The 23,992-nt window shown below is 45.6% G+C and overlaps 2 protein-coding genes across 2 annotated transcripts; both read left to right on the forward strand.

The window, feature by feature from the left end:
- The first annotated feature begins 587 nt into the window (after nt 1–587).
- Nucleotides 588–13,678, forward strand: LOC121604030 (E3 SUMO-protein ligase CBX4-like). The gene is made up of 6 exons (XM_041933413.1): nt 588–644; nt 6,670–7,046; nt 7,224–7,267; nt 7,821–7,886; nt 9,699–9,765; nt 10,997–13,678. The coding sequence occupies exons 2-6, from the start codon at nt 6,978–6,980 to the stop codon at nt 12,443–12,445; spliced, it is 1,695 nt and encodes a 564-aa protein (XP_041789347.1). The 5' UTR covers nt 588–644; nt 6,670–6,977; the 3' UTR covers nt 12,446–13,678.
- A 6,144-nt stretch (nt 13,679–19,822) lies between these two features.
- Nucleotides 19,823–23,137, forward strand: cbx8b (chromobox homolog 8b). The gene is made up of 5 exons (XM_041933647.1): nt 19,823–19,981; nt 20,112–20,155; nt 20,380–20,445; nt 20,577–20,643; nt 21,483–23,137. Exons 1-5 carry the CDS (start codon nt 19,913–19,915, stop codon nt 22,356–22,358), a joined length of 1,122 nt encoding a protein of 373 aa, XP_041789581.1. The 5' UTR covers nt 19,823–19,912; the 3' UTR covers nt 22,359–23,137.
- Nucleotides 23,138–23,992: the final 855 nt, after the last annotated feature.

Consider the following 23,992-nt stretch of genomic DNA (forward strand, 5'->3'; position numbering starts at 1 on the left):
CTTTAAAACATTTAGACTGCCTGACCCCCCGAATCAAATCAGTCACATCTGATTTTAAAGCAGCTGTAAAGTCCATTTTATGGCTCTGTGGTTTAACCATGATGGGAGCTTGTGGGAAATTGTGTGTCGGTATAAGAGGCTATTTCGAGGCTGCTCAGCTTTAAATCAACTGGCCGTCTGGTTATGACATGTTACAGTTCAGTTTTGCTTGGCGCTTCTCTGTGGGACTTCCTCACATGCCCTTATTTTCCCAGGATTTCTGCCAGCCAAATGAATTCTCTGCCTGTTCTACCTACACACACACACACACACACACACACACACACACACACACACACACACGTATATCTCTGTCTGTCTGTCTGTCTGAATGGTGCATGCTCTACATGTCTGCTCCGCTCTTGACCTGTTGACCTGACGCTCTAATGAAACCATGTGTCCACTCCAAAGCCAGACTCCACTCGGCTGCTGTCTCTGTCTGTCCTCCAGCCTCCCCACCAACCACACCGTTCCCTGCCACTGTTTCCCTCTTTCCAGCGGCACAATCGGCATCAACGCGGCAGCGGACGAATAACTGGGCTGACAGACGCTGATGCACAGAACGGCATCTCGCAGGAGTCACTCGGTGGAGTAATAACAGGCCGGTGAGCGTCAGTTTGTGATTCAACCTGTTGTTGTCCACTTGGCTTCTTGTTTTCATTTGCTGTGCCAGGACGTGAGCGAGTAATGGAAACTGCAGCTGATTGGTTTCATAAACCAAACGCTGAAGTCAGTATTCACATTCATGTGCTCACATTATCCTGCACAGCTGATTGTGAGTGACTCAGGCCGGCTAGGAGAGGCACTGTTGACAGCTGACGGGCTGCAGAGCGCTAGAAAACTTCATAGATATGATAAATAGTTTCAATTTGTGTGTGTGTGATTGTGAGTGTGTATGTGTGTGTGTGGTGTATGAGGGAGGCTTAACCCACGTCACTATCAACACAAGATCCATTATGTAGACTTTTCTGCTGTGAGTCACAGCGGCCACTGCTCAGACAGTCATGACTGCTACCTGCCTCTGACGTTCACGCACACGCACACACACACACACACACAGCTTTTATCAATTCATCAAGATAGTCGTCTGACTCACTGTGATGCACATCTTTCCCCCTCTCTGTCTAAACGCACAGGAGACGCAAACAGCTTGTGTCGGGAGCACGAGCGCTGTTGACGTGAGCCCTCCCATGAGACGCACTTTACCCATGAGTCATGTGCACCTATTAACTTGTACGTGATTTCACTCCAGATAAAAATAACCTCAGTATCAGGATCACGCCTTGAATCTCTTAATTTCATGCTGGTGATTTATGTTCAGGTCTTTCTTTGTGCAACTCTAAGACCCTTTTAGTTACTCAAAGGAGGAGATAATGAGTGTGACTTCATGAATCCCGATGAATTGACTCCGTCACCTCGGCAGGTTAAAAACATTTGTCACTCAGAGCGCACAGTGGGAAATCAGATTCTTCAGAGGCAGCTCTGGAGATTACATTTGCGTTTTGTGGCTGCCACAAAGACAAATCTCTGAAGGTGTGTTCACTAAACACACTGCTGCTCATAACCAGTGTAAAATACATCATGTCATTTTCATCACACCTGTGTGTGTCAGGTTTGGAACACCACATAATTTTACACCACATGTCAAGATCGAGCCCATAAAAATATAGAATATTTACGACATTTCTTGTTTTATTTAAAAAGTCACATGATTAAGTTGTGTGCCATCGATCATTAAAAAAAATAAGGTGTCAAATCAAATGATAAAATCTCTGACAGGTGCTGTTCTACAAAAATTAACACAAATGTGTGTCGTGCCAGAATGAACAATTTGGAGCATCTCTTCAGTTTACGCTATTATTAATCCGCTCCTCTTTCTCTCTGTCAGCCCATTACTGCTACCAAAGGCAGTAAAAGACGTCATGAGCGCAGGCTGAGCTGTTGTTAAAGGTGCATTAAAATCTGCCTGCAGTGCAGTGGTGACTCAGCTGTCTGATCTTTAGAAAAAAGCCAAAGCGGTCGTTGCATGAGTCCCAGCTGAAAATAAAATGAACAGTGAAATGGAGCGACGGCAGTTTGGACTGTTCAGGTGTGACAGTCGGCAAACCACCACTGTAAGCTTTGCTCTGTTCTAATACTTAAAACAACATTACCCCTCTGCACTCACTGTAACATCAGCTCAAACTGTCAAACGTTCAGGAGCTGTCGTTCCCAGGTGAGGTGCCAGCTCAGGCATCATGAGTTTATCCAACAGGTGTTGCAGAGCTATAGAGGACCGTGTATTATTTTTTCCGCTAATATTTAAATATGACAATTTGGAAAATTTGAAGGTCAGGTATGCTGTCAGGTTGTCTGTGGTCAGCTGCTTTCCTGCCATGCTGTGGATGCTTTCAGGAAACATTTCAGATAATTGAATGATATAAAAGGTTTTAGTCGTAAGAAATCATTTTTCCTTACCAATACTTTAAAGATGTCAGCTGTAGCTGTTTGCTGTAAAAATGTCCTGTGTGGGATTATAATTGATTTTACAACAGGGAATAATTTTCATTTTAGATTATTAAATGCCACTTTAGTAAATTTAGTTCTAAAGAGCACTTTATAGAAACTTCATGCTTCAGGAGACCAAGCAGGTCTCCTCTTTAGTTCTGTCTTCTGAGTTTGAACAATCGTGCTGATTCGGAACCACTCGTCTATATTTCTGCTTTCCTATGAACAAATATGGACTGTTATTAAACACATCCTTTCCACTGGCCTTTGTTTCATGACACCTCGTCTCCCCTCCGTCCTCCTGTTTTTCCTCTGCTGTCATTTGATCTGCACTCTGGCGCTGTGACGCAGACGGAGCGTCATTTCTTCCTACGTGGAAATGTCATCTTAATCAGACGTCCTTGCTTGCAAGGGAGAGCCGTGGCATCACTGGATCCATGGATCCAAGTAATCTTGTCCATCGGCTCTCGTTGTTCACCCGCTGCTCGTCCAAAAGCTCCTTTAATAGCCCTTCTCTTGACAATTTTCACTTCCTCTTTGTGTAATGTCTGAAACAAAGTATTTTTGTTTCCTGCACAGCACATTTACTGTAAATTCTGCTTCGTGTTAAACTGTCAGTTGTCTCAAACACAGCACTGACAGAGATTTTGAACAGTTTTAAGAGAGAAACATCTTTGTTTTGCTTTGTGTTGCACTCTTTACAGCAATGTCACCAGTAACTTCTTTCCTCTGTTCACTGTCAGTGCTGAAAACAATCACTTTTTCAATTTGCACGTGTCCCTTAATGACACAAAGACTGGCACAGCAATCATGTGCTTTAGAGTGAGTCAGCAGAGGTGAGATACTGTATCTTATCTAGCATGTAAAATGTGCAGAGTAAAGTTTACAATGTAAGATTGAACAAATGACTCTGCAAAGAATTACCTAACAGCTACAGGTGAGCAGGTGAAGTGCTAAGTGATGACTAATAGAATAATGTATTTAAATCATTCTAACACCCTGCTGGGATAGATCATTTAATGTAAAGGGGGTAATTCCATCAAAACTCGATCCAAAATAATCTGTCAAATAATCTCCTTTCTCCGTGATTTCCTGTGGATTCCTCATGTGCTGCTTTCCCTGAAGGAAACTGATCATCTTCTGCAAGTCTCCTCGTGTGCAGTAATTCAGTCAGAGTCGCCGGTGTGGCAGTGCACACCTGCACACCGCGGAAAGACAATTTAATGTCCGCGAATTAAACAGTGAGGACAGTGAGGTCGGGAAGGGATCTTCATATTTTTTAGGAGAAATTGAGAGCAACCTAGCCGCGCTCTCTGAACTTGTATTTCTTTTGAAAGAAGATCTGAGATCAGATGTAGATAAATGCGCTTTTACATCGGAACTGTTTGCTGGTGTACTCAAAAGACACCAGACCTGTTTGTTGTCGTGTGTGCGTCACGTGTTTGTTTGTGTTTGCTTGTTTGTTTCAAACAGTTTCCCCATGGACGGTGCTTCTTCTGCCATCGAATTATCGTTCAATGAACGGCGCTTTGAACAGCTGCAGAAACAGCGGCTGCTGCTCGAACATGCAGCTCTGCCGAGTTTCGTTTGTGTTCTTCTTAAAACTGTAATGCACCGAGGACTGCGAGGAGCTCAACGTGATGCTGCTCAGGTGAAGTTTCGGTGCGTACCATTAATAACACGCGCGCGTGCTGCATCACATTCCTTCCGCCCCTGGAGCACGTGCCATGCTCCAAAGCTCTTACATATAGACAAAACTGTCGCGTGGACGCTGTGTATGTGTATCGACCTTTGGCATCATCGACCACTGTTACACTGTGAGATAATAATGATCAGCCTAAACACCAGCTCTGATGCGCAGTGGTATCTGTTTGTGAAAGCATGCTGTCGTGTGGCGGGCTGAGGAGCAGACAGGTGACATTTGAACGCTCGCCCGATCAAAGCTTCCTGGCCAGCATTTCTTGAGAGCAACGCCTTCCATTAGCACAGTTAGCTTTTAATTGACGCCCGTGGTTCTTTCGCTTGCCCTTAATTTAGGAATGACGCAGCTGAATTAGCAGACTCTATGCATGCGCCCTTGTGCGCGCACCGAAGCTGCTGCGCGCGAGCCCCGCCGAGCTGCAGAGAGCGAGCCAGTGAAGAATAATGGATATTTGGACAGTCTTTGTGCATATGCAACGGCACTTGACGCAAACAGAAAAGTGTGCATGTGCTATGGTCATTTATTTCATGTGATATTTCAGCGCGGATCTGCACTCATTGCCTTATAAGGACAGGCAGTCGTGCCTTCCTGCAATAGGCCAAGCGCTGCAGCCTGCGGGAACCCTGCTCTTTAACCCTTTCGCTGCTGAATTTTATTTGGTCCAAGCGTATGAAACAATGAAATGAAGGCTATATAGACAATTCGGCGTTTTCTTTTTGAACGCAATACATCGAGAATATGTCCGTGCTGTAGATATACGTGTTATGAATAACAATTAACATCTGGATATGTGAGCCAATGCCAGCTAACAGCTGGACTGGTTCTTGATTTGCAACCCTCTCTTTGTCCTTCAACATTTCTTCATAATATTCACCTGAGTGCCACGTTATGCACTGCCTTTCCTGACGAAACCTGAGGTTTGGTGTGCGTCCCTTGCGCGTCAGGCCTAAGCCGGTTCATACCGTGAGTCATGTCTGCACGCTCTTCGTGCCAAGTGATAACGGAGCCGACTGGTGCCTGTCCTGCCGGGGCTTCGCAGTCAGAAATAACCCCGCCGGAGCTAAAGCCGGCGGGTTAGAGGATGCTGACCTACATCGACTGCCACACAACCAGGGGCTATTAACACCGCGAAAATCCACCAGAAAATCCCCGCGACACGGAGCCATCTGAAATGTCATCTCTTTGTGTGACCTTGACTCAGAGGGGATATGGAAATCTCATTGTAATGCGCGTAACGGCGGCCGGGCTCTGACCGCAATTTAACTTTCATTCATGCCCCATTATCATCCCACACACGCGGCTCTATCCCATAATACAGGAGCATGCGGGGATTTGTTTCTATTTCACCAGGATTCCCCGCGATACACAAGGCCTTGACACGGCGGTGTGATCAATCTTTGTGGCACAGCCGCTGGCCTTGACGTCGTTTGGGCCTTTTGTGAGCTTCCAGGTGGAACAATTCGTTTTGTGCTATTGGTTGTTAAAATTACAAGTGAAGCCAGCTGGATCATTTGCCCCATCTCATACCTACTAATTGGGACAGCTCTGTGGGTGGCATTCACAGCGCGCACGGATTGCGTAAAATCCCAAACGAAGCGAGCCTATTGATGATTTGTGACTGAAACTAGAAAAGTGAGCAAAAGGCCTCACTGACAGCACTGACAGCACTGGAGCAGGACATTCAGGCCATCGCGGCTCAGATGAAACGCTCTCGCCTTTCACAGCACCCTCTTGCAGTTAGACCTCGCTTCACATGCACTGACACAGGAGGGAGACATGTTGCGTTCAGGGTCTCGTTTCAGCTCGTACTTTAGCTAACCGTAGTGGCAAATTTGCTTTCTTTTGGTTCTGTATTAGAAAGAATATCATGTAAGATTTAGCCTATTGCATGTGCGCGGATGCCGGCGCCATGGACGTATATGTAGGGTTTATTTTCAACCAAGCACAACAGCAGCCGACTTCACACATTGCCACACCTTCTCTGCTAGAGAGAGAAGACCCATTGAAGTCAGCTGGAACGAAAAACTTTCCTCCATGGTAGAAGTCTAAGACTATGTCCTGTAAGAATTGTGCTTTCCTATGGTTTTTTGCATAGCAGAGAAGAAGTGTGCAAAGTGTGTTTTAACTGAGGCCTTAAGAAGCTATGTATCCACCGTAATGTCTTGTTTATTCAGATACTGACTAATGATTAAATAAGGAGTTAAATATAAACTCTTGTTAGTCTACAGAGATGGAAAAACGACAGCTGGCATAACTTAAATAATTCACTCTTGTAGGCTACAACCAGTTGTGCCATGGTTTCTATACTCGTAACCAAATTCCACACGTTAGTGAATCATTTTTAATAGAAAAGTCGGCCTTTTCCTTCATCATAATTATTTACCACTTTGTTACACACTGCTCATACGCCACCTAAGTCGTGATAACACTTCTTCCGACAGCACCTGAAAGCAGCACGGGAACAACCCCCGCCCCTATTACCTCCCCCTCTTCTGACGTCACGCCAACGGCTATTTGCATGAAGTGTTTTCTAGCTGCGGCTTCAAGTCGCCTGCAGAACGAGTCTCTCCGAGGGGCAAAGCGAGGGAAGAGACGCAGTGAAAATACGAGGAGGAGGGGGGTCTTGTGTTTCACGGCAGAGGAGCAGCAGGAAAAAACGGGCTGAAAGCGAGGAGAAGGTGTCGGATAGCCAAAGCAGAGGAGAAAAAAAAAACCAAACACAGAAGAGCCGCTTCTCTCGTATCGGAAAATGGAGCTACCCGCCGCGGGAGAGCACGTCTTTGCGGTGGAGAGCATCGAGAAGAAGCGCAGCAGAAAGGTTGGTCACAAGAGCACCGAAGGACATTTTTACGCGCATGCATATGGAGAGGAGCATCATCCCTCTTTGGTTTCCTTCACCTCCTGACGGACTAAATGTTTCGTGTTATTTTTTTTCCCATAAAATAATTTCTATCCTGTCGATGCAATGCAGAGTAACGTTTCTCTCCATCCACAGGGGAGGGTCGAGTATCTGGTCAAGTGGCGAGGGTGGTCTCCAAAGTAAGTCCTCCTTTAAAACACAACAGCAGCACTCATAATGATTCAAAACAGAAGTGTGCGTGTACGTGTGTAAATGTGTTCATCCGTGCGAGCGTGGGCGCGCAAATGGGCGGTTGCGCGTTCTTGCTTTGGGCGCTCGACGCGTTGGCCTCGATGATGGATGTGGTTTTACAATATATGCAATCCCCAGCGTGCCAATTAAAGGAGGACGTGTCTATAATTGAACCCTATGTTTAAGAAGTGCCCACATATCTACAGTTGAGTGGAGGCTGGGCCATTGTAGCCCCCTTCACACACACACACGCACGGACTCGCGCGCTCACACACTCACGGCAGCGTGTAAAAGTTACTCATGATTTATGACACGTGCATTCACGAGGAATGAAAGTGTCTTAGCATGTTGTTTACACATGCCAACCAATAAGATACGGGAGGATTTCTAAGTGAAGGACTGATCCAGGGCCAGCTGAGGCCAGTTAATGTTAATGTTAATGTGCGCCACTGTTTGACAGGCCAGCCTGTCCTCACTGCTCACTGTCTCCTCTCTGAATAGATACAACACGTGGGAGCCAGAGGAGAACATCCTGGACCCAAGGCTGCTAGATGCTTTCCAAGACCGGTAAGTTTGGAGTGGGATCAGCCCGGCCTCATAAGTGGTGAGGTCCACAATATAAATCACACAAACAAGTTTAAATACACTGTGTCTTACATTTCCAGTTCTTCACACTATGCATGGAGTGTCCCTCACTCGTCCACATCTTTAAAACAAGAACTCTCTGTATGTGTGTAGTCAGGAATGATGCTTCCTGGTCACGCTACCTGGATAATCTCATGATAATTAACGATGTACATAAAATGTCAGTTAATGGCGCTGAAATCCAGCCCCTGGGTTAAACGGGATTAGGATTAACAGTGGTGTCATCTCAGGGTCAGGTCAGGGTTAAACTCAGGTCACAGCTGCCAGAGCAAATTGTGACACTTAGCTGCATCTACTTTTTGTCACCTGAGAGTTATTTGAGCTTCAGCATCAGGTTATCATGCTAAAGGGCTACCTGCTGTCCCACCACCCAGTCACCAGATACACCTGTGTCATCCTCCACAGGATAAATAACGCCATTATCATTGATAATACAGAATCATGCATTTACACAAAAGCTCTGTTTGGCTAATTCCTAATTTGGTCAGCCATTTTTTTTCTCAGACTTTACCCATGTGCACTATTCTGTAAACCAATACAAACTTCAGACATTAAGTTTTCACACCACACTTGTGTGAGTTACACATTGGACCATTCTAGACCATTTGAGATGTCACAAATTTAAGGTGAGGTCAGAGAAACTTTCCCCCCTCTGCAGATCCTGCATGGTGACGCTCAAACATTCAAGTGAATTTACATTTTTGAGTGAAGGGTAACTTCTAACACACCTTCTCAAAATTGGCTCATGATGTAGTGGAAAGGTAAGAGGACTTGAAGATTAAAGTGAGCAGGGAACTCAGTAGTGTCACCGTCTCAAAACTAAACCACTTTCCAACCTGATGTCCTCTATTAGTAAAGGACCCTGCGTCTGTGGTTTTCAGAGCAGGCCACCTTCGTGAAATTAGCTGCTTGGCTAATTGCTAAGTAGTCTGACAAGTGAGTGACCAGACAGCTCCACATGAAAGAGAGTGTAATTGAATTTCTTGAATGCATGGCGTGTTAAACTGTCACTGGCTTTTCTCTTAGCCTCCCTCAGCTTTCGCTTACAGCAACCTCTCAGGTGCAGGTCGCACGTTACGGCGCGGCATCGACATCACTCTGCGTCTGTTTTTGCAATTACCTCTCTCGCTCTAAAGAGGGGAGATTTTATTGAAACTAATTGCGTGTCTCTCCGGGGAGCCAAATCGTCTGAATGCCAGGCTATGAAAATACACTGAGTCGTCATTGTAATTAGATGTGAGGGAGGAGAGTGGGGGAGGGGACTGACATCACTCCTGTCTGCAGTATTGAGTTACTGCCTTGGAAAGACGTGCATGGAGACTGAGGAAAGCTAAGGAAAGTCAGAGAGGAGCTGGCCTTTATCTTCTGCTGTGGACACAAACCAAATCACATGGAATAGTGGCTGCTATTTTGGGTGGAAGAAGCCTCATTTGAAACCACTGTTTAGCTTTTTCTAGCAGTTGAGGACAAATGTAATACGGTATTAAATATTAATTCAGGTAAGGACACAGTGAAAAATTTAATACATGACCCCGAAATAAAAACATATGCTCTGTTAATACATGTTGAATGAATTACACTTCGCATCTGGAAGTGAAACTCCAACCTGTAACGTAGGCTCTGTGTTTCCAACTGAGCCTGAGGAGGAAACCCCTGACGTTGTGTTGCCATGCAACGGCGACTCATCTCTGTGAGATGGTTTCACTGATTGGCTGCCGTTTTCCTCTCCCACAGGGAACGTCAAGAGCAGCTGATGGGATATCGCAAGAGAGGACCCAAGCCTAAGCACCTTCTGGTTCAAGTGAGGAAAAAATTACACTTAATACTTGTCTTGAGTATCAATAATGTTAACGATCAATTTCACCTATGCTTCATTTTCATGTATATTTCTCCCTCATACCCCCGGAGGCAATATAGACAAATGTATATGATGTGATGTCAGGCAGATTTAAATGGACACTCCCTGGATTTAATGTTGCACTTCCATAAAACCAAGAGGTTTACGCGAGACAGATTTTAGGAAAAAATGGTCAAAATTAAAGCAGCAAAAGGCAGAGGTATCCTGACTTTTAGTCCCTAGACTGGGTCAGTCTGTGGAAATGCTGGATCCTACATTTCCCACAATGCAACTCAAACAATGCATTTGGTAGACACCTCTGCACGGTAAACCATCCATGGCCCTCAACACATCCAGTTCGTACTGCAGGCTCTGTTTTGCTATAAACCTATAGCTTTCATGCCAGAGCAGAAATAACATATTTTCTTCTTTAAGAAGCTTCTCCAGAGCCACAGAAGTCATGATCAAACTGTTCTCATTCATGCCTGCCATGATGAGGTAACTGATTTCTATGTGGAAAATTAATGGAGTGCCCCTTTAACTTAATTCTAACTTAACTCTAATTCTAGGATTTATTATACATAATAAATATGTGAGGAGATGTTATCTTCATTCAGTTTTAATAGAGACCAGTTCCCTGACCTAACAGTTGTAGCTAAATGACTGTGAATCCTGCATTTAGCGCATCAATCACCAGTCCAAAAGGCCAGGGGAACCCCTCAGAGGAGTGTTTTTTGTTCCTCTCAGGAGGGTGTTGGTGGTAACACATGGGATAAAGTCAATGACGGGACACAAAGCAGCCAGTGACATTCCTCCGAGCTGAGGTCACAGCCACAGGAGACACTTTGAAATGTCACTGTGATGGCCGGGCCGGTTGCTGAAAGAGCTGCACAGGAGCTGTAGGAGGGCTGTGTGAACATGGATGAAGGCCCCTGAAATAATGTGTGTGCTCGTCGGGGCCTCAGAAGAGCCCTTTCACACATTCCAAGCACAGTTTCTTCGGTGCAACTCATGGGCCCCACTGAACCGTGGCTTTTTGTTGTAGCCACGGCGCAGACACATGTATAGATACTGTAGACGGTTTAGCTGTGAATCAAATGCCCCACAGCGAGGGATGCCTTTTCCTTTAAATACTCGTGTAGAAACAAAAACAACTTGTGCTTTTTTAGTAACAGATTACTCTCCGGTCTCTCAGGTTCCTTCTTTCGCCCGGAGATCCAGTATTCTGGCTGACCTTCACGAGGCGTCCCTGGACGAGGACAGCTGTCAGAAGACCAGCCCCATCCAGATGCTCCGTCCCCAGAGCCAGCAGTACCAGCTAAACAGCAAGAAGCACCACCAGTACCAGCCACTGTGCAGAGAGCGGGAGACCGAGCAGCAGGCCAACGGCAAAAAGTTCTACTATCAGCTCAACAGCAAGAAGCACCACCACTACCAGCCGGACTTCAAGGTGCACGAGCCCATATTTGCTAAACCCCGAGAGGTGAAAGCTCCGGAGCTGGCTAACAAGGGGTACAACCTGCCCCCAGTGCTGCAGCAAAAGTGGGTGAGGGACAAGGACTCAGGCTGCCTGACCAAAGTCAAGGACATCACCATGGAGCTGAAGAAGCTTCCGGCAGACCTCAATGGCCACAAAGAGCCAGAGAAGGTCAAACCTAAAGAGGACGCTTCACCACAGTCTAATGGTGTCAGCAGCAGCAAGCTAAAGATCGTGAAGAACAAAAACAAGAATGGGCGGATTGTTATTGTCATGAGCAAGTACATGGAAAACGGAATGCAAGCGGCAAAGATTAAAAATGGAAATCCAGAAAGTGCTGAAAAGCCGCCGCAGGGAACTGACAGCACGGAGAACCACCTTGAGAAGATGAGACTCGTCAAGAAGCTCGGCCTCATGAATGGATTTGCAAAAAACCCCAAAGACAAACCAACTGTTCCCAGTTGTGGATTTAACAGAGATTGCCCCAAAGAAAAAGAACAGTCCCCCAAACTGGAGCCAACTGTGACGGAACAGGATAAACATGTCGGGGTCAGGGGTCAGGGGCAGCTTCCAGCGGATCAGCCTTTACAATTGACAACCAAGCCTAATCTGCTCTCCCTGCCTTTGGATAGGGGAGTTCCCTCCCCACTGGACAAAAGAGGAAGCCAAGGTGGATTTCAAGGACTAAAGCGACACCTCTCTGACACAGACAGTGAGGATCATAGGCCTAGTAAGAGGTTTTTGAGCTCCAGGAGTATCAGTGCCCCTAACACGGTATCGTCGCCCACTCAAAGCATCAGCACCCACCAAAACGGACAGCAGAGTGACACTGGACCGCAGGACTGTGGCTACCCAGACCAAGAGGAACCTATTGACTTGAGCATTGTCAAGTCCAGGCCTAAAGCTACCCAGGCTGAAACACACACAACAGCTGAAACGGCTACACAAGCTGTAACACAAACGGACACACAGACAGAAAGTCAGCCCCAGACTGAGACACGAAAGACCCCAGAGGAGGAGAAAGCTGATTCGTTGTCTGGGTCTAAGCAGGGAAAGGGAAAAGAGGAGACATTTCCCTCTTTCCAGCCTTTCCTTGGGAATATCGTGATCACAGACATTACTACAAACTGCCTCACGGTTACGTTTAAGGAATACATAACAGCGTAACTGAACTGGGAACCAACTGTATAAATGTATATTAGATATATTTGTATTTTCAGATGCTTGAATGTATGACCTTTGATGTTCTTTTCATTTTGTATAGTTCAGTTTTTAAGAAAAAGATCCTTTATTGCGTTATTTGCATATTTCTTCTTATAAGCTCTACCTGTTGTTATTTCTGGAGATTTAACACATGCAGTATCTAATTTCAGCTATTTTCAAACTGAGTTTAAAAAGCAAAATTAGGTTAAATAAATGTCGGAACTTTAATTAAAGATGCCCTTAACTCTTGTAAATACTCTTCACTTTTCTATGGATGTAATTTGATTAGACACGCAACTGTCTGCATCTCAGATAATGTTCAGCAAATTGGCTATGTGGAGGATTTTGTAAGGAAGAAAAATTATATTGAAACATGGTAAATTACACTGTGTATGTGTATGAGTGTGTGTGTGTGTGTGCGTACGGGTGTGTGTAAACAGATGGACAGATTTAAGGATGCATGCTGCTTGGACAGATTATGCCATTAGGCATGCTTAAACAAGCAGATAAAGAAAAATGAAGCACCTCCCCATCAATAAATGTGATTTGCATTGTTGAAAGGGGGGTGGTTTTTAAATGAAAGATTATCAATGGTTAATGTTTGATATATGCTCCTATTATTTGATCTCTGTTCAAAGGTAGTGTCTTCTGAGTCGTGCATCTGGAGATCTGATACTGAGCACAAGCCACTTCTGATGAGACGGTCGATATACAACCGTGCGACTGTTTATTTTCTGTTTTGCAGCAGTGCGGTGGCTAAAAATGTCTTTATTCATTTGAATTATATCGCTCACAAATCTGTGTTAACACTGCTGGCTGAGCTGCGTAATCCTACAGATTAGTACCACCAGCTGGGTGCTCCATGAATCAGTTTTTCATGTTTCTGTTGTCTGGCACTCTGACATGTTCGCTGGTACGTGTGGGACTGAGTGGGCACATTTTGAGTAACTTTTGCAACAAAGCGGTAATTGAAAGTAGGTAAAAGCACACCTTCTCATCATGATCAGATCTGTCCCCTTGTGTCATACATTCCCCCCGTCCTTCTTTAGAAATCCCATCCAGCACTTTGTGATCTGAGGTGCATTGAACTGTTCTGTGGGGACGTTGATCAGATGCACTTTTGATGTTTTGTGTGCAGACTTAAAAAAAAAGATGAAGGCTTCCAATCACACCTTTTGCAATAATAAAATTGTTTGCAAGCGGTACATGGACTTGTGTGCAATGTGTTTCTGTCTGTACTTACATGAGCCTGTAGCAAAAAGGACTGGTAGCCGACATCACATGTGATCTTGACTCTTTACTGAGAATGAATGATTTTAACAGGAAGGGCGGCAGCTATCAGGCTCTTAAATGGCAAACCCTTACCTCAGAAGTTTCCGAATATGTACATGCCTGTGTGTGTGTGTGTGTGTGCAGGCTGCAGGCCGTGAGGATTATTACAGAGCCTGGGAGTTTATTTTCAGATGCCTGGACCAACTATTTGCCTTGTATGCATGCTGTGGCGTCAGGTCAGGCCTGGCTTGCTGCCACATATGGAAAGCAATGACTTCTCATTCATTTCAAACATTCACAGCCAATTAAATAGCTGAATTCTGGCCTTTACAAGCAACTGAGTGCATCAACATTACAGGTTTGTGTTATATGAAATAGAAATTTTCTATAACTAGCTGCAAGAGAAAGTGAAAGATGTGGAGCTGATTGGAGAATGATGGTTTTTAGCTGCTGTTTGTGACATCGATGCTTCATGATTGAGGCTGCCCCACTCCTCCACGCGTCTGGTCGTTTAAAGCTCTTCGTTTTGACCCGAGCAGCTGTTCCTGTCAGATGTTTCTTGGAGGAATTCTCCTGTCATGCTGAGAGGGGCGGCGGGGAGGGGGCGACTGATTTTTCTCGCTTGACCTGCAGGTTCATCTTAAATAACAGAACGGGGGCTTTTCTTTCCATGTTACCACGGTTTCCTGTGTGCTACCGTGCAGTCGGTCGTAGAGCGCGGTAGACAGTCGCTGCTTCTCTGACGAGCTGGAGGACGCTTTAAATGAAGGATGTGCGGCGGAGCTCCGCCCTCACAAACCTCCCGAAACATCGCTTCTGTTTCACTCGGACGTGAACTCGGCTGTGTGTTCCGGGTCCAGCAGACTGATCTCCGCCGTTTCCGACGCTGCAAACACATGACCGCTGCGGCGGCGCGGCGCGGCGCAACTCCACGGCAGACGCGGCCGCTCTCGACCATTTCCTCTGCTGCAGCCCGCCAATAAAAGTGCTTTCTGTGCGCGTTAATGTGAGCAACGACAGAGAAAATGGCTGTCCTCTCGTCCCTCCATCCACTTTCCTCTCTTCGCGTGTGTGTTTGTGCGTGTGCATGTGTGAAAGCCATCGAAGGTGCTGCAGCAGACAAATAACTGCACCGATGTTTCAGCTAAGAAGCACCAGCGGAAAAATCCCTGTAGGATTCAAGAACACGTTGTTTCCTGCAAGTCTCACGTGGTTTGTTTGTTTGTATGTAGGCAAAAAAATGCAAACCCCCCGAAATGACTCAACTAACTCCTACAAATAAAATAAAATAAGTGTTTAAAATGGTTTAATAAGTCGTCTCCTTGATGATCCACCCTCGTCTCCTCCTCGTCCGATCTGTCAGCTGTGGGTATGGCTGGGTCAGGCCTGCTGGTGGTCTGGGTGAGTGGCTTTACACGGTAAACTCTCAGGTGGTCGCTGATCGTTCCGAAATATTCAGGGAATCTTTCCGCAGGGACGTGGTGCCTGCGACGGATGAAGACAACCGGGAGACAAACGTCTCTTCGCGGAGTCCTCCTCAGTGGGCCTGCGGTTTTAATTCCACGTCCAGACGCACAGAAATATCGAGTGTAATTTTTGGACTGCATCACAGATTTCCACACCAAGTCACAGCTGGCGACAGCATTAAATACAACATTTGCAACACGAACAATCTGCTCCATGTCCTTTATTTAATTCTCAGTCAAGTTGTTGCAGTTTGAACTGAAGGGAGCTGCACACAGAACATCCTCCACATCTGCTCATCAGTGGCTGTCCACTGGTGCTAAAAATAAAAAAAAACACTCAAATTGTGAACTCTTTGTGAGCTGTATTTCCCTCTATTTTGGGAAAATGAATTCATTTTGTAAAAGAAAGAACAACCTCAAGAATTCTGTCACAAACCGAGCCTGGAAAACACCAGACTCTGAACGCATCATTCATAACGCTGGCAACGCCCAGCTGTGTCCAAACAGGTGACTAAACACCGAGTTATCCAGCAGGGACTGGCGCGTCAGGGCTCTCCTCATTCCACGTGTGATTCAGCCGCAAGGACACGGGGTGTGTGTGTGTGTGTGTGTGTGTGTGTGTGTGTGTGTGTGTGTGTGGTTAGGTATGACACAGGCCTGTAGGTTTCAGTGTCATTATCAGTCATCTACAGCGTTCCCCGTGTGCACATAATTGGAGATTAGTGTGTGGCACGCGGATGAAACAGAGCAGCCTGTAGCTGCGTGAGCTCGCGAGCACGTGCGCCGGTGTTCGTTACGTGTTCGTTCATGTTTGTTTACGCCGCAAAGCCCGCGTGTGTGGTGCTGTGGATCAGGTTAACACTGAGGATATGTAGCCTTAGTGGAAATCTGTTTTTTGTTGGGAAAGAAACACTCGTTTAAAGCATCTCAAATAACGCGTATAAACACGATTATTACCTGCGCGTGACACGGCCCCTCTCACCTTGTCTCACCTGTCCATTAGTTGCTTATAAGTGGAATTAAATGAAACCTTACATTAGGGTTGGGCAGGATTGGTTGCAAGAGAACGGGAGAGCCCAACGAAAAAAAAGAGGAACACCCTTTCATATCAATAACTATTATTCATATCAAGATCGCCGTCTTAACTATTCTGTAATTATCCCACCTTACAACAAAACACCGAATCAAAGGGGCGTCACGGGGTTGATAAACGCTCTCCCCTCTCACTGTTTCTCTTTCTATATTAATGCGTTTTCCACCCCGCTGCCTCTGTGGTGTGGCAGGGGTTTCCCGTTCGTGCGCGCACCAGGAGCCCGCGTCTTGCCCGGATACAAGCCAACCAATGGTGTTTTAACGGCGGCGGCACTGCTGCACTGCAGGCGCGCCGAGACCAATCGCATCCGGAGTACGAGGTGCGCCCGTCTTCCCTTTCTGTCTGCGCGGAGTGTCCGTGCAGATGAGAGACGCGCCAGGAGGAGCAAACAAAATGAGCGCAATTACAAACTGCGTCCTGCAGTCAGATCGTGGTTCCACAAACGCGCAGGAATGAAGCCTGCAGGCTTGCAGAGGCGTTGGCGGATGCTCTGCTTCCCTTTAAAGATCCCGACATTTACACTCATTTACACTCACTGTGAACCTTTAGAAAACGTAAAGACCCTCCAAAATCAAATGTTTGGTTTGATGGCTCAGATGGATTTACTCTCCTTCTTTATTAATTGTCTTCTGGCTCCGGCTCTGATTGAAAAACTAGTCTGGGTTGTTTGAATAAATGGTCCCGGTTATTGTGAGAGAAATGAGTAATTGCAACTGTAAGTAATTAGAAACTGGAATCATGTTAGTCCTTCTGGCTTCGGCCGCTGCTGCAAACTCACTGTTTTTGTCATACCAGCCAGCAGGAGTTTCGTTTGCGCTGATCTCCCTTCATCAGAAACAAAAGAGAGGAAAAGCTTTCTCTTGCTTTTTAAATTTGGCAGCGGCGTGTTCGCGTCTGAATGGCATGAAACGTCAAGCCACCGCGCCGTGGTCCATTTTGGAGACTTCATCATGAGCGCCTAACGAACTTACAACATGTTCCGATGACAAGCGAGTTAGAACAGATAAAAGGTGTCAGCGGCCTGTGTAACAAATCAGGAGGCGTAGTTATCCCTCCGTGTGGACTGTCCTGGCCTTTAAACGCGGGTTCTAGTCCTGATCTCTGCGCTCAGATGTGGGCGCAGTCCGGCCCGGGAGCCGCCGGAGCGGGTCTGTGCCGGTGTTGAAACCGCCGGTCATAACCACCTTTCATCTGGCTGAAGACGTTAATGCATTGAAAGGGAAAATTTAATTGGTTCACCTGAAACGCATGTCGTCATATTTAATCTTCTTGACGGACTAATTAAAATGATGGAAGTGGAAGTGACTGATTATCTCCAGTGATGCTGGGTGTCTAAATACAGAAAGTGAGCCAGGCACAGCCGAGGGAGGAAAAATAGATGCTATTTAAACAGACATTTCATTTTCATTTCATTTCATTTTTATGCCTTCTTCAAATCAGTGACGCATCGATTAGGCGTAGCAAGAGTCTCTTATATCTACAGTCCCAAAGTAGATTTTCTGTGTAAATCGTCAGTCACACCTCCGATTGAAAGTAGGCCTGCTGTAAACCTCATCTGACTGTCCTTAGAATAAATGTTGCCGTTGACTGTGCTGCTCTCGCTTTGATTTGGCAGCATTCATTTTACACATAATCTGTTAGTCTGAATGTTGGTTGTCAGTCCTGAGAGAAATTACGCTGGAAAAACAGTGAAGATGACTGAACAATTTCATGCTCAAAAATCACTTCTCATTGCTGGACTCGGGCTGCATGAACACTCGCTTATTTTTTCACCCATTTTCGCCCTCAGTTGTTTTCTAATTATTCGAATAAAAGCGAATGAATAATGAATAGCTCGGATTGAAGGTTTAACTGCGGTATCCATTTTTTATTCACCGCAGATAATTTAATACCTAAAACGTTTCTTATTCTATAGGGGGATTATTTGACAAATAAAGTGTTGAATTCTATTGAGCCATCTTTCCTATGTCAGAAAACCGGTAGCTCTATTGCCTACATATTGAAATGATTATTATTATTGTTTTATTAGTCGTCTTTGTCATTTGCCTTTTTCTTATTAATAACAATATGTTTTTCATCATTGTCGGCCATTGTGTGCATTTGCTAAACCTTTGCCACCTTCAACTTTTTTTTGTATTTATTTAAAATTCGTCCTGTGGATTTTAGACTGAGAGAAACAGTGATCTAATTTCTGATTTTTATTTTGTCTTTTTTAGAAGACAGCATTAGGGTATAAGATTTTTTTTATTTGAATGAAACTTTTACAGTTTCAAAACTAAAATAATATTTTCTTTTCCCCGGTGTTCAAGTATCGCGTTCACTTTTTTTGTTTTTTTTTTCACATTAAAAACAACGGACCTAATGGAAGCCGACTCTTTTTCTTGGCATTTGCGGATCACTTTGCTCGAGTAATCTTATTAAAATAAAAAAGACACACCGGAATAAAACACGTGAACGCTTTAGAAATCTCAGCAGCAGACCACAGCCTGTTTTCAGGTGTTTTATTGAACGGATCAGCCACACAGTGACAGGAGGGAGGTGACAGGTAACATCGGACCTTTGCTATAATGCAGATAAATATGAGAAGCTGCGTTTACAGCTGGGCGCGTGCATCAGCTGATATTTTCTTGCTTAATTTCGGGTCATGCCAAAAGCTTCGTTTTCTAAACACTGCATAAGTCACTAACCGTCTTGCATAATGCTCATTTCACCGCATTTTTTGATGGTTACCACTCACCTAATCCACATCTCTGTTTTACGTGGATGACAGCTCTTTGATTTAAATGTGCATCCCGATGCGGAGCTATTAAGCAACAACGCGTCATAAAGATATAGGCTTCCGGTTAATAAGCCTACGTCTTCAAACATTGCCTTCAAAATTAAAGGACAAGGGGCGTTTAGATTAAATGGTATGAATAATAGAGCGTGTAGTTCGGCTGGACAGCAGTACATTGAGCATCTGTGATTGGCCTGAGACAGCAAGGACAAACGAAATTAATGCGGGCAGGCGACACGAGTTCACACAGACCACCACAGTTTTGCCTGATAGGCCCATAATAACCTCTGCCAAGCGAGTTTGCTGCATTAGCTGACAGATATAATGCTGGATAGACTCAACGAAATGAGGGTTGCCTCGCGCTGTTTCTCGCGCTGCGCTAAGATCAGACACCATTGTTATTTCCTGGTTTCTTTATTTGCTATACGACACTGTCGCGTGCATATAACTCCACTATTTGTGACACCACGTGCATTTTTGAATATCTCATATAACTTGCGCGATATGATTCATTCCCCGCGCGGAGAAAAAAAGCTACCATACCCCTCACCCCGATCCCCCCCGAAAGAATTCACACAGGCGCACGCTCCTCCCCTCACTTAGCAACCCGAGCACGTAGCAACGGGTGGACCAATGGGCGCTCTTCTCGAGGTTCCACCGACTGCGGTTCCTTAGCAACGCTGTAAAAAAATTGCGCTGACGTCCATTCTGTTCGGGAGTATTATGGTCTGTCGGGAATTCAGAGTGGCTGGGACTGGAGAAAAATATCTGCTCTGCGAACGTTAGCGTCCACCAAGCTAACGGTAGGTAGCACTGGAGTAAACATGGAGCTGTCCGCCGTCGGGGAGAGGGTGTTCGCTGCCGAATCTATCATCAAACGGAGGATAAGGAAGGTAGGCACGAGATGTAACGCGCCTCGTTTCTCCAAGAGCGTTGGATATAACGCACCAACACCGCACTCCAATACTACTGTTGCCCTACAAGCTAATGAAGTAATTTCTGTTTGTTTCTGATGGCATGCAGGGTCGGATTGAATACCTTGTGAAATGGAAGGGCTGGTCTCCAAAGTAAGTCCCGCTACATTGTGTCTCTTGCATGTTTGCTACCCGCGGCTGTGGTGTCTGTGCCGTCTCGCTTGTGGCTGTCGTTAGCTCGCCAAAGCTAGCGAGACAGCCGGATTAAAACTGAGGTGTACGGCACGATGGGGATTTTTTAGCTCGCAGGCTAACGTGTACGGCCATCCGCCGCCAGCGTTCGCCTCCTCAGCCTAACCCCGTGTTTTAATCCACAGATACAGCACTTGGGAGCCAGAGGAGAATATTTTGGACTCGCGCCTGTTTGCCGCTTTTGAGCAGAGGTAAGATGTCTGGGCTGGCCTTTGCGGGCAGAGCCAGTGGATGTTAACGTGCCCAATAAATATATGGTGTCCTCGGTGCACTTTGCTCCCGTGACACTCAAAATGGGTGTCTGTCGCTGTGTTTCTCACAGGGAGCGTGAACGGGAGCTGTATGGGCCCAAAAAGAGGGGACCGAAACCCAAGACGTTTCTGCTCAAGGTAAATTTAGCAGCGCTGCTCGGTCTTTTTTAATGAACTGCATGCTCACGACTAACAACGCGACAGCGCTATCAGCTCAAATCCTCACATATTTCTCCATTTAGCAGCCCTGTATCCTGCTTCCTTGTCTGTTTGCTTAGAGCACTTCCAAATTCATTTCGGCCTTGTTGTATTTCACCTCAATCCTTAATGATGCTAATTATGCATATTCAGAACAGCGCGGTGATTAATGGGTGTGTATTCAGCGAAGGCGGTTCGGAGCACACGCGACTCGCTTCCTTTTAATAAAATCCGCTTTTCTTCCTCTGTCCGTCTGAAAATGTCAGGTGAATGAAAGCGTTTGAGTAATGCATCGTAGCCTGATGCAGTCAGCAAGAGGTTTGAGCTTTACCGGACAACGAACCGTGAAAATTGCTTAATGACCGACAGTTTATCTTGAACTAAATACCAGAATCTCCCTCCACAGGGCTGTTGTTGTGGAATTTCGCTGATAAATTTGCTCGCCTGACAGGGATGGCTTGCTGTTGCAGTTGTTAATGCAGTGGCCTGTTACCGCTCACTTTTCACATTTTAAAATGTTAAATACCTGCAGTGTAATAGCTCTGTCCAGTGTCAGGCACGGGCAGAGAGGTCATTTCAACATGTCACAGCGGGTAAAGTCAATGATGGCTGGATTCTATCTAGCTGTTTCAGTTTTAGGGCTCTTGTGCTGTCTGTCCCACCATGACAAGTCAAAATGCCTGCTGTGAAAATGCCTGTTAAGTTGGCTCAGAAAAAGAACGGAAAGTAATAGCATCTTATTATGTAATGATTCCTCTCTTATTTTCTCCTTCTAACAGGCTCAGGCTAAAGTTAAAGCCAAGTCCTATGAGTTCAGGAGTGAGGCGGTCCGAGGGATGCACATCACCTACCCGACCGCAGAGCCGGTGGTCACCCCCAGGGCCAGAGAGGGCCTGAGAGCTGTTGTTCCCACTATCTTCCCGCCCAGTACTGTCAACCGTGGAGAAAGCGTACGCGTCCGACCGTCAGAACTGTGCACACGCGAGCACCAGCAGCCTCCCCTCCAGCAAACCGGTCCAGACGGACTCATCCACATACCCAAAAAAAGAGGCCCGAAGCCGAAGCCTCGCTTCAAGGACAGCAGCTGCGGCCCTGCCGTCTCTGAGCCCCACAACAGGAGAGCAGAGGAGCAGGCGAGCCACATCCCTCACAAACTGGGTAAGCTCCAGGGGGGCGCGGACATGAGGCTGGTCAAAGTGTCCCACAGACATCCAGAGAACTACCCTCACAGCCATAAATACCACCATCACCACCACCACCATCACCATCATCACCACGCACACAACCGGGGAATCTCCGGCGGAAGCTCCTACAAGCAGGTGTACTCGGACCGCAGCCTGCATCCACACAGAACTGACATGGACACACACAGGACTAAGGACAGCTCTAATTACCTGGCACCTCCACACTTCAAGCACCAGTCCAAAATGAGCCAGAGCCTGAGCTGCCCCGCCAAGCTTCCACAGATGGAAAAGCCTTACTTCTTGGACAGGCCGTCCCCGACCAGGCTCGACGTCGACTTGGACGAAGTCACGTGGAGGCCCTCTCTCGGCAACGTGGAAAAGGTCCTGGTGACGGACGTGACCACCAACTTCCTGACCGTCACCATCAAGGAGAGCAGCACTTCTAAAGGCTTCTTCAAAGACAAAAGATGATTGCTTAACTGATTTCTTTATGCCGTGTTTTGCTTTTCTCTGACTTGCATCAGGATCATTCTGAAGTTTATAGGACATAGTGTGATTATTAGGCAGAGCAGTTTTTGTATGTACTGTATAAAGGCAAATTCCATAATGTGCATATGTGTATATATTATTAAGTTGGACATCTGTGTAATGTATTGACCAAATCAATGAAGTCCATTTCACAACTTGCATTGGTTAAACATGAAAGAGTTGCATGTTTCCTTTGCAGCAGCTGGCTACTTTCTGTACAGAGCTTGTGAATTTTTTTCTATTTTGCGACTGTAACTAACTAAAATGTATTTTTTCACTCGTGTATTTCCCTGCCTCAGCTCATGCTAGCAAATTGTTAGAAGTGAAACGAGGCACTAATACTAAATTCAGTCTGTGGATTGAATATTTCTTTATAATTTGAGTTAATTAGACTGAATATACCCTGTTTAATTCAATAGGGTTAATATTTGAAAATTTACTCAAGCACTTTGAATTCAAAAGTATTATGAAATAATCCGTTTATGTTGTGTTCAAAGACCGAGCCTGTCTCGGACTTTTTAATGTCTAACATTTCTAATTGAAAGAGAAATTTAATAAAATCACCACGGACAGTCTGTATGTGCATATAACTACATTTTTTTCCATTAACATCGTATATTTTACATTTTCATAGAAAACGTTCATGAAGCTTTAATGTAATAAGATAATTACAGAGTTGGTGTCCAATTGCTTTTTAGACGCTTTTCAATAAATCCTTTTGAATTTTCTCATTTCGTTGCTGTCGTGTTTTCTCGTCAGTCTTCATCACAGCGCCGTCGGCCTTCACCCGTTTTCAGTCGTGTTTGAAGGCGGCGCATGAAGCCATGAAATCACGCATTTGATCCAAACCTGTTCCGCAGTTAGCTGCCAACGCACCATCCGCACACCATTGTTTCTTTAGATAGATTTTAATGACTGCAGTATATCTTACAGGCCATAAGGAAATGTGTATAAAAGGCGTTATTTGAAATTCCCAGAAACAAAGGGAGAGTGGAGGTGTGGTGACAGTGGAAGGTAAAGGCCCCAGGCTTGGAAGAAAAACCTCATTTAGTCAGATCGAGCTGAACTTCGCAGGCCTCCGTTCATTTCTCCTCAGTGTTGCTCCTGCAGCCTCAGCAGGCTTCACTTCAACACAGGCCGATGCGTCGTGCTGTTAACCGACCACTTTCAATTCAGGGTCGTTTGAATAAATAATAACATGATGCAGCTATTCATTCTCTCATAGGCCATTTTATTCTAATGTTTCTATTCAGTTTGTATCATGTCGGAAAACGCGGCACATGTATTTATTGGCTGTTTCTTTGTACAGGGGCAGCATAAAGCATGGACCAACGCCACATACCACAGCATTTATAGCCTCATTTAGTTTGCGGAGGGGCTGGATGGGCTTTCAAATATTTTTGTGTACGTTAAAATAGCCTATTTTTCCAACGGGGTCGTCTATGAATAGGCCTGAGTGTGCAGCCGGATGGACCTACTTTTCACCGCTCTGTGCAGGTGCGACGCTGCCATATTTATCCCGGACACGGTCGGTCTACTTAGAGGCTTCAAAGCCGAGTCGTTTGTGTAGTCTGGCA

This window comes from Chelmon rostratus, chromosome 3 (genome assembly GCF_017976325.1).
Source record: "Chelmon rostratus isolate fCheRos1 chromosome 3, fCheRos1.pri, whole genome shotgun sequence".
NCBI lineage: Eukaryota > Metazoa > Chordata > Actinopteri > Chaetodontiformes > Chaetodontidae > Chelmon > Chelmon rostratus.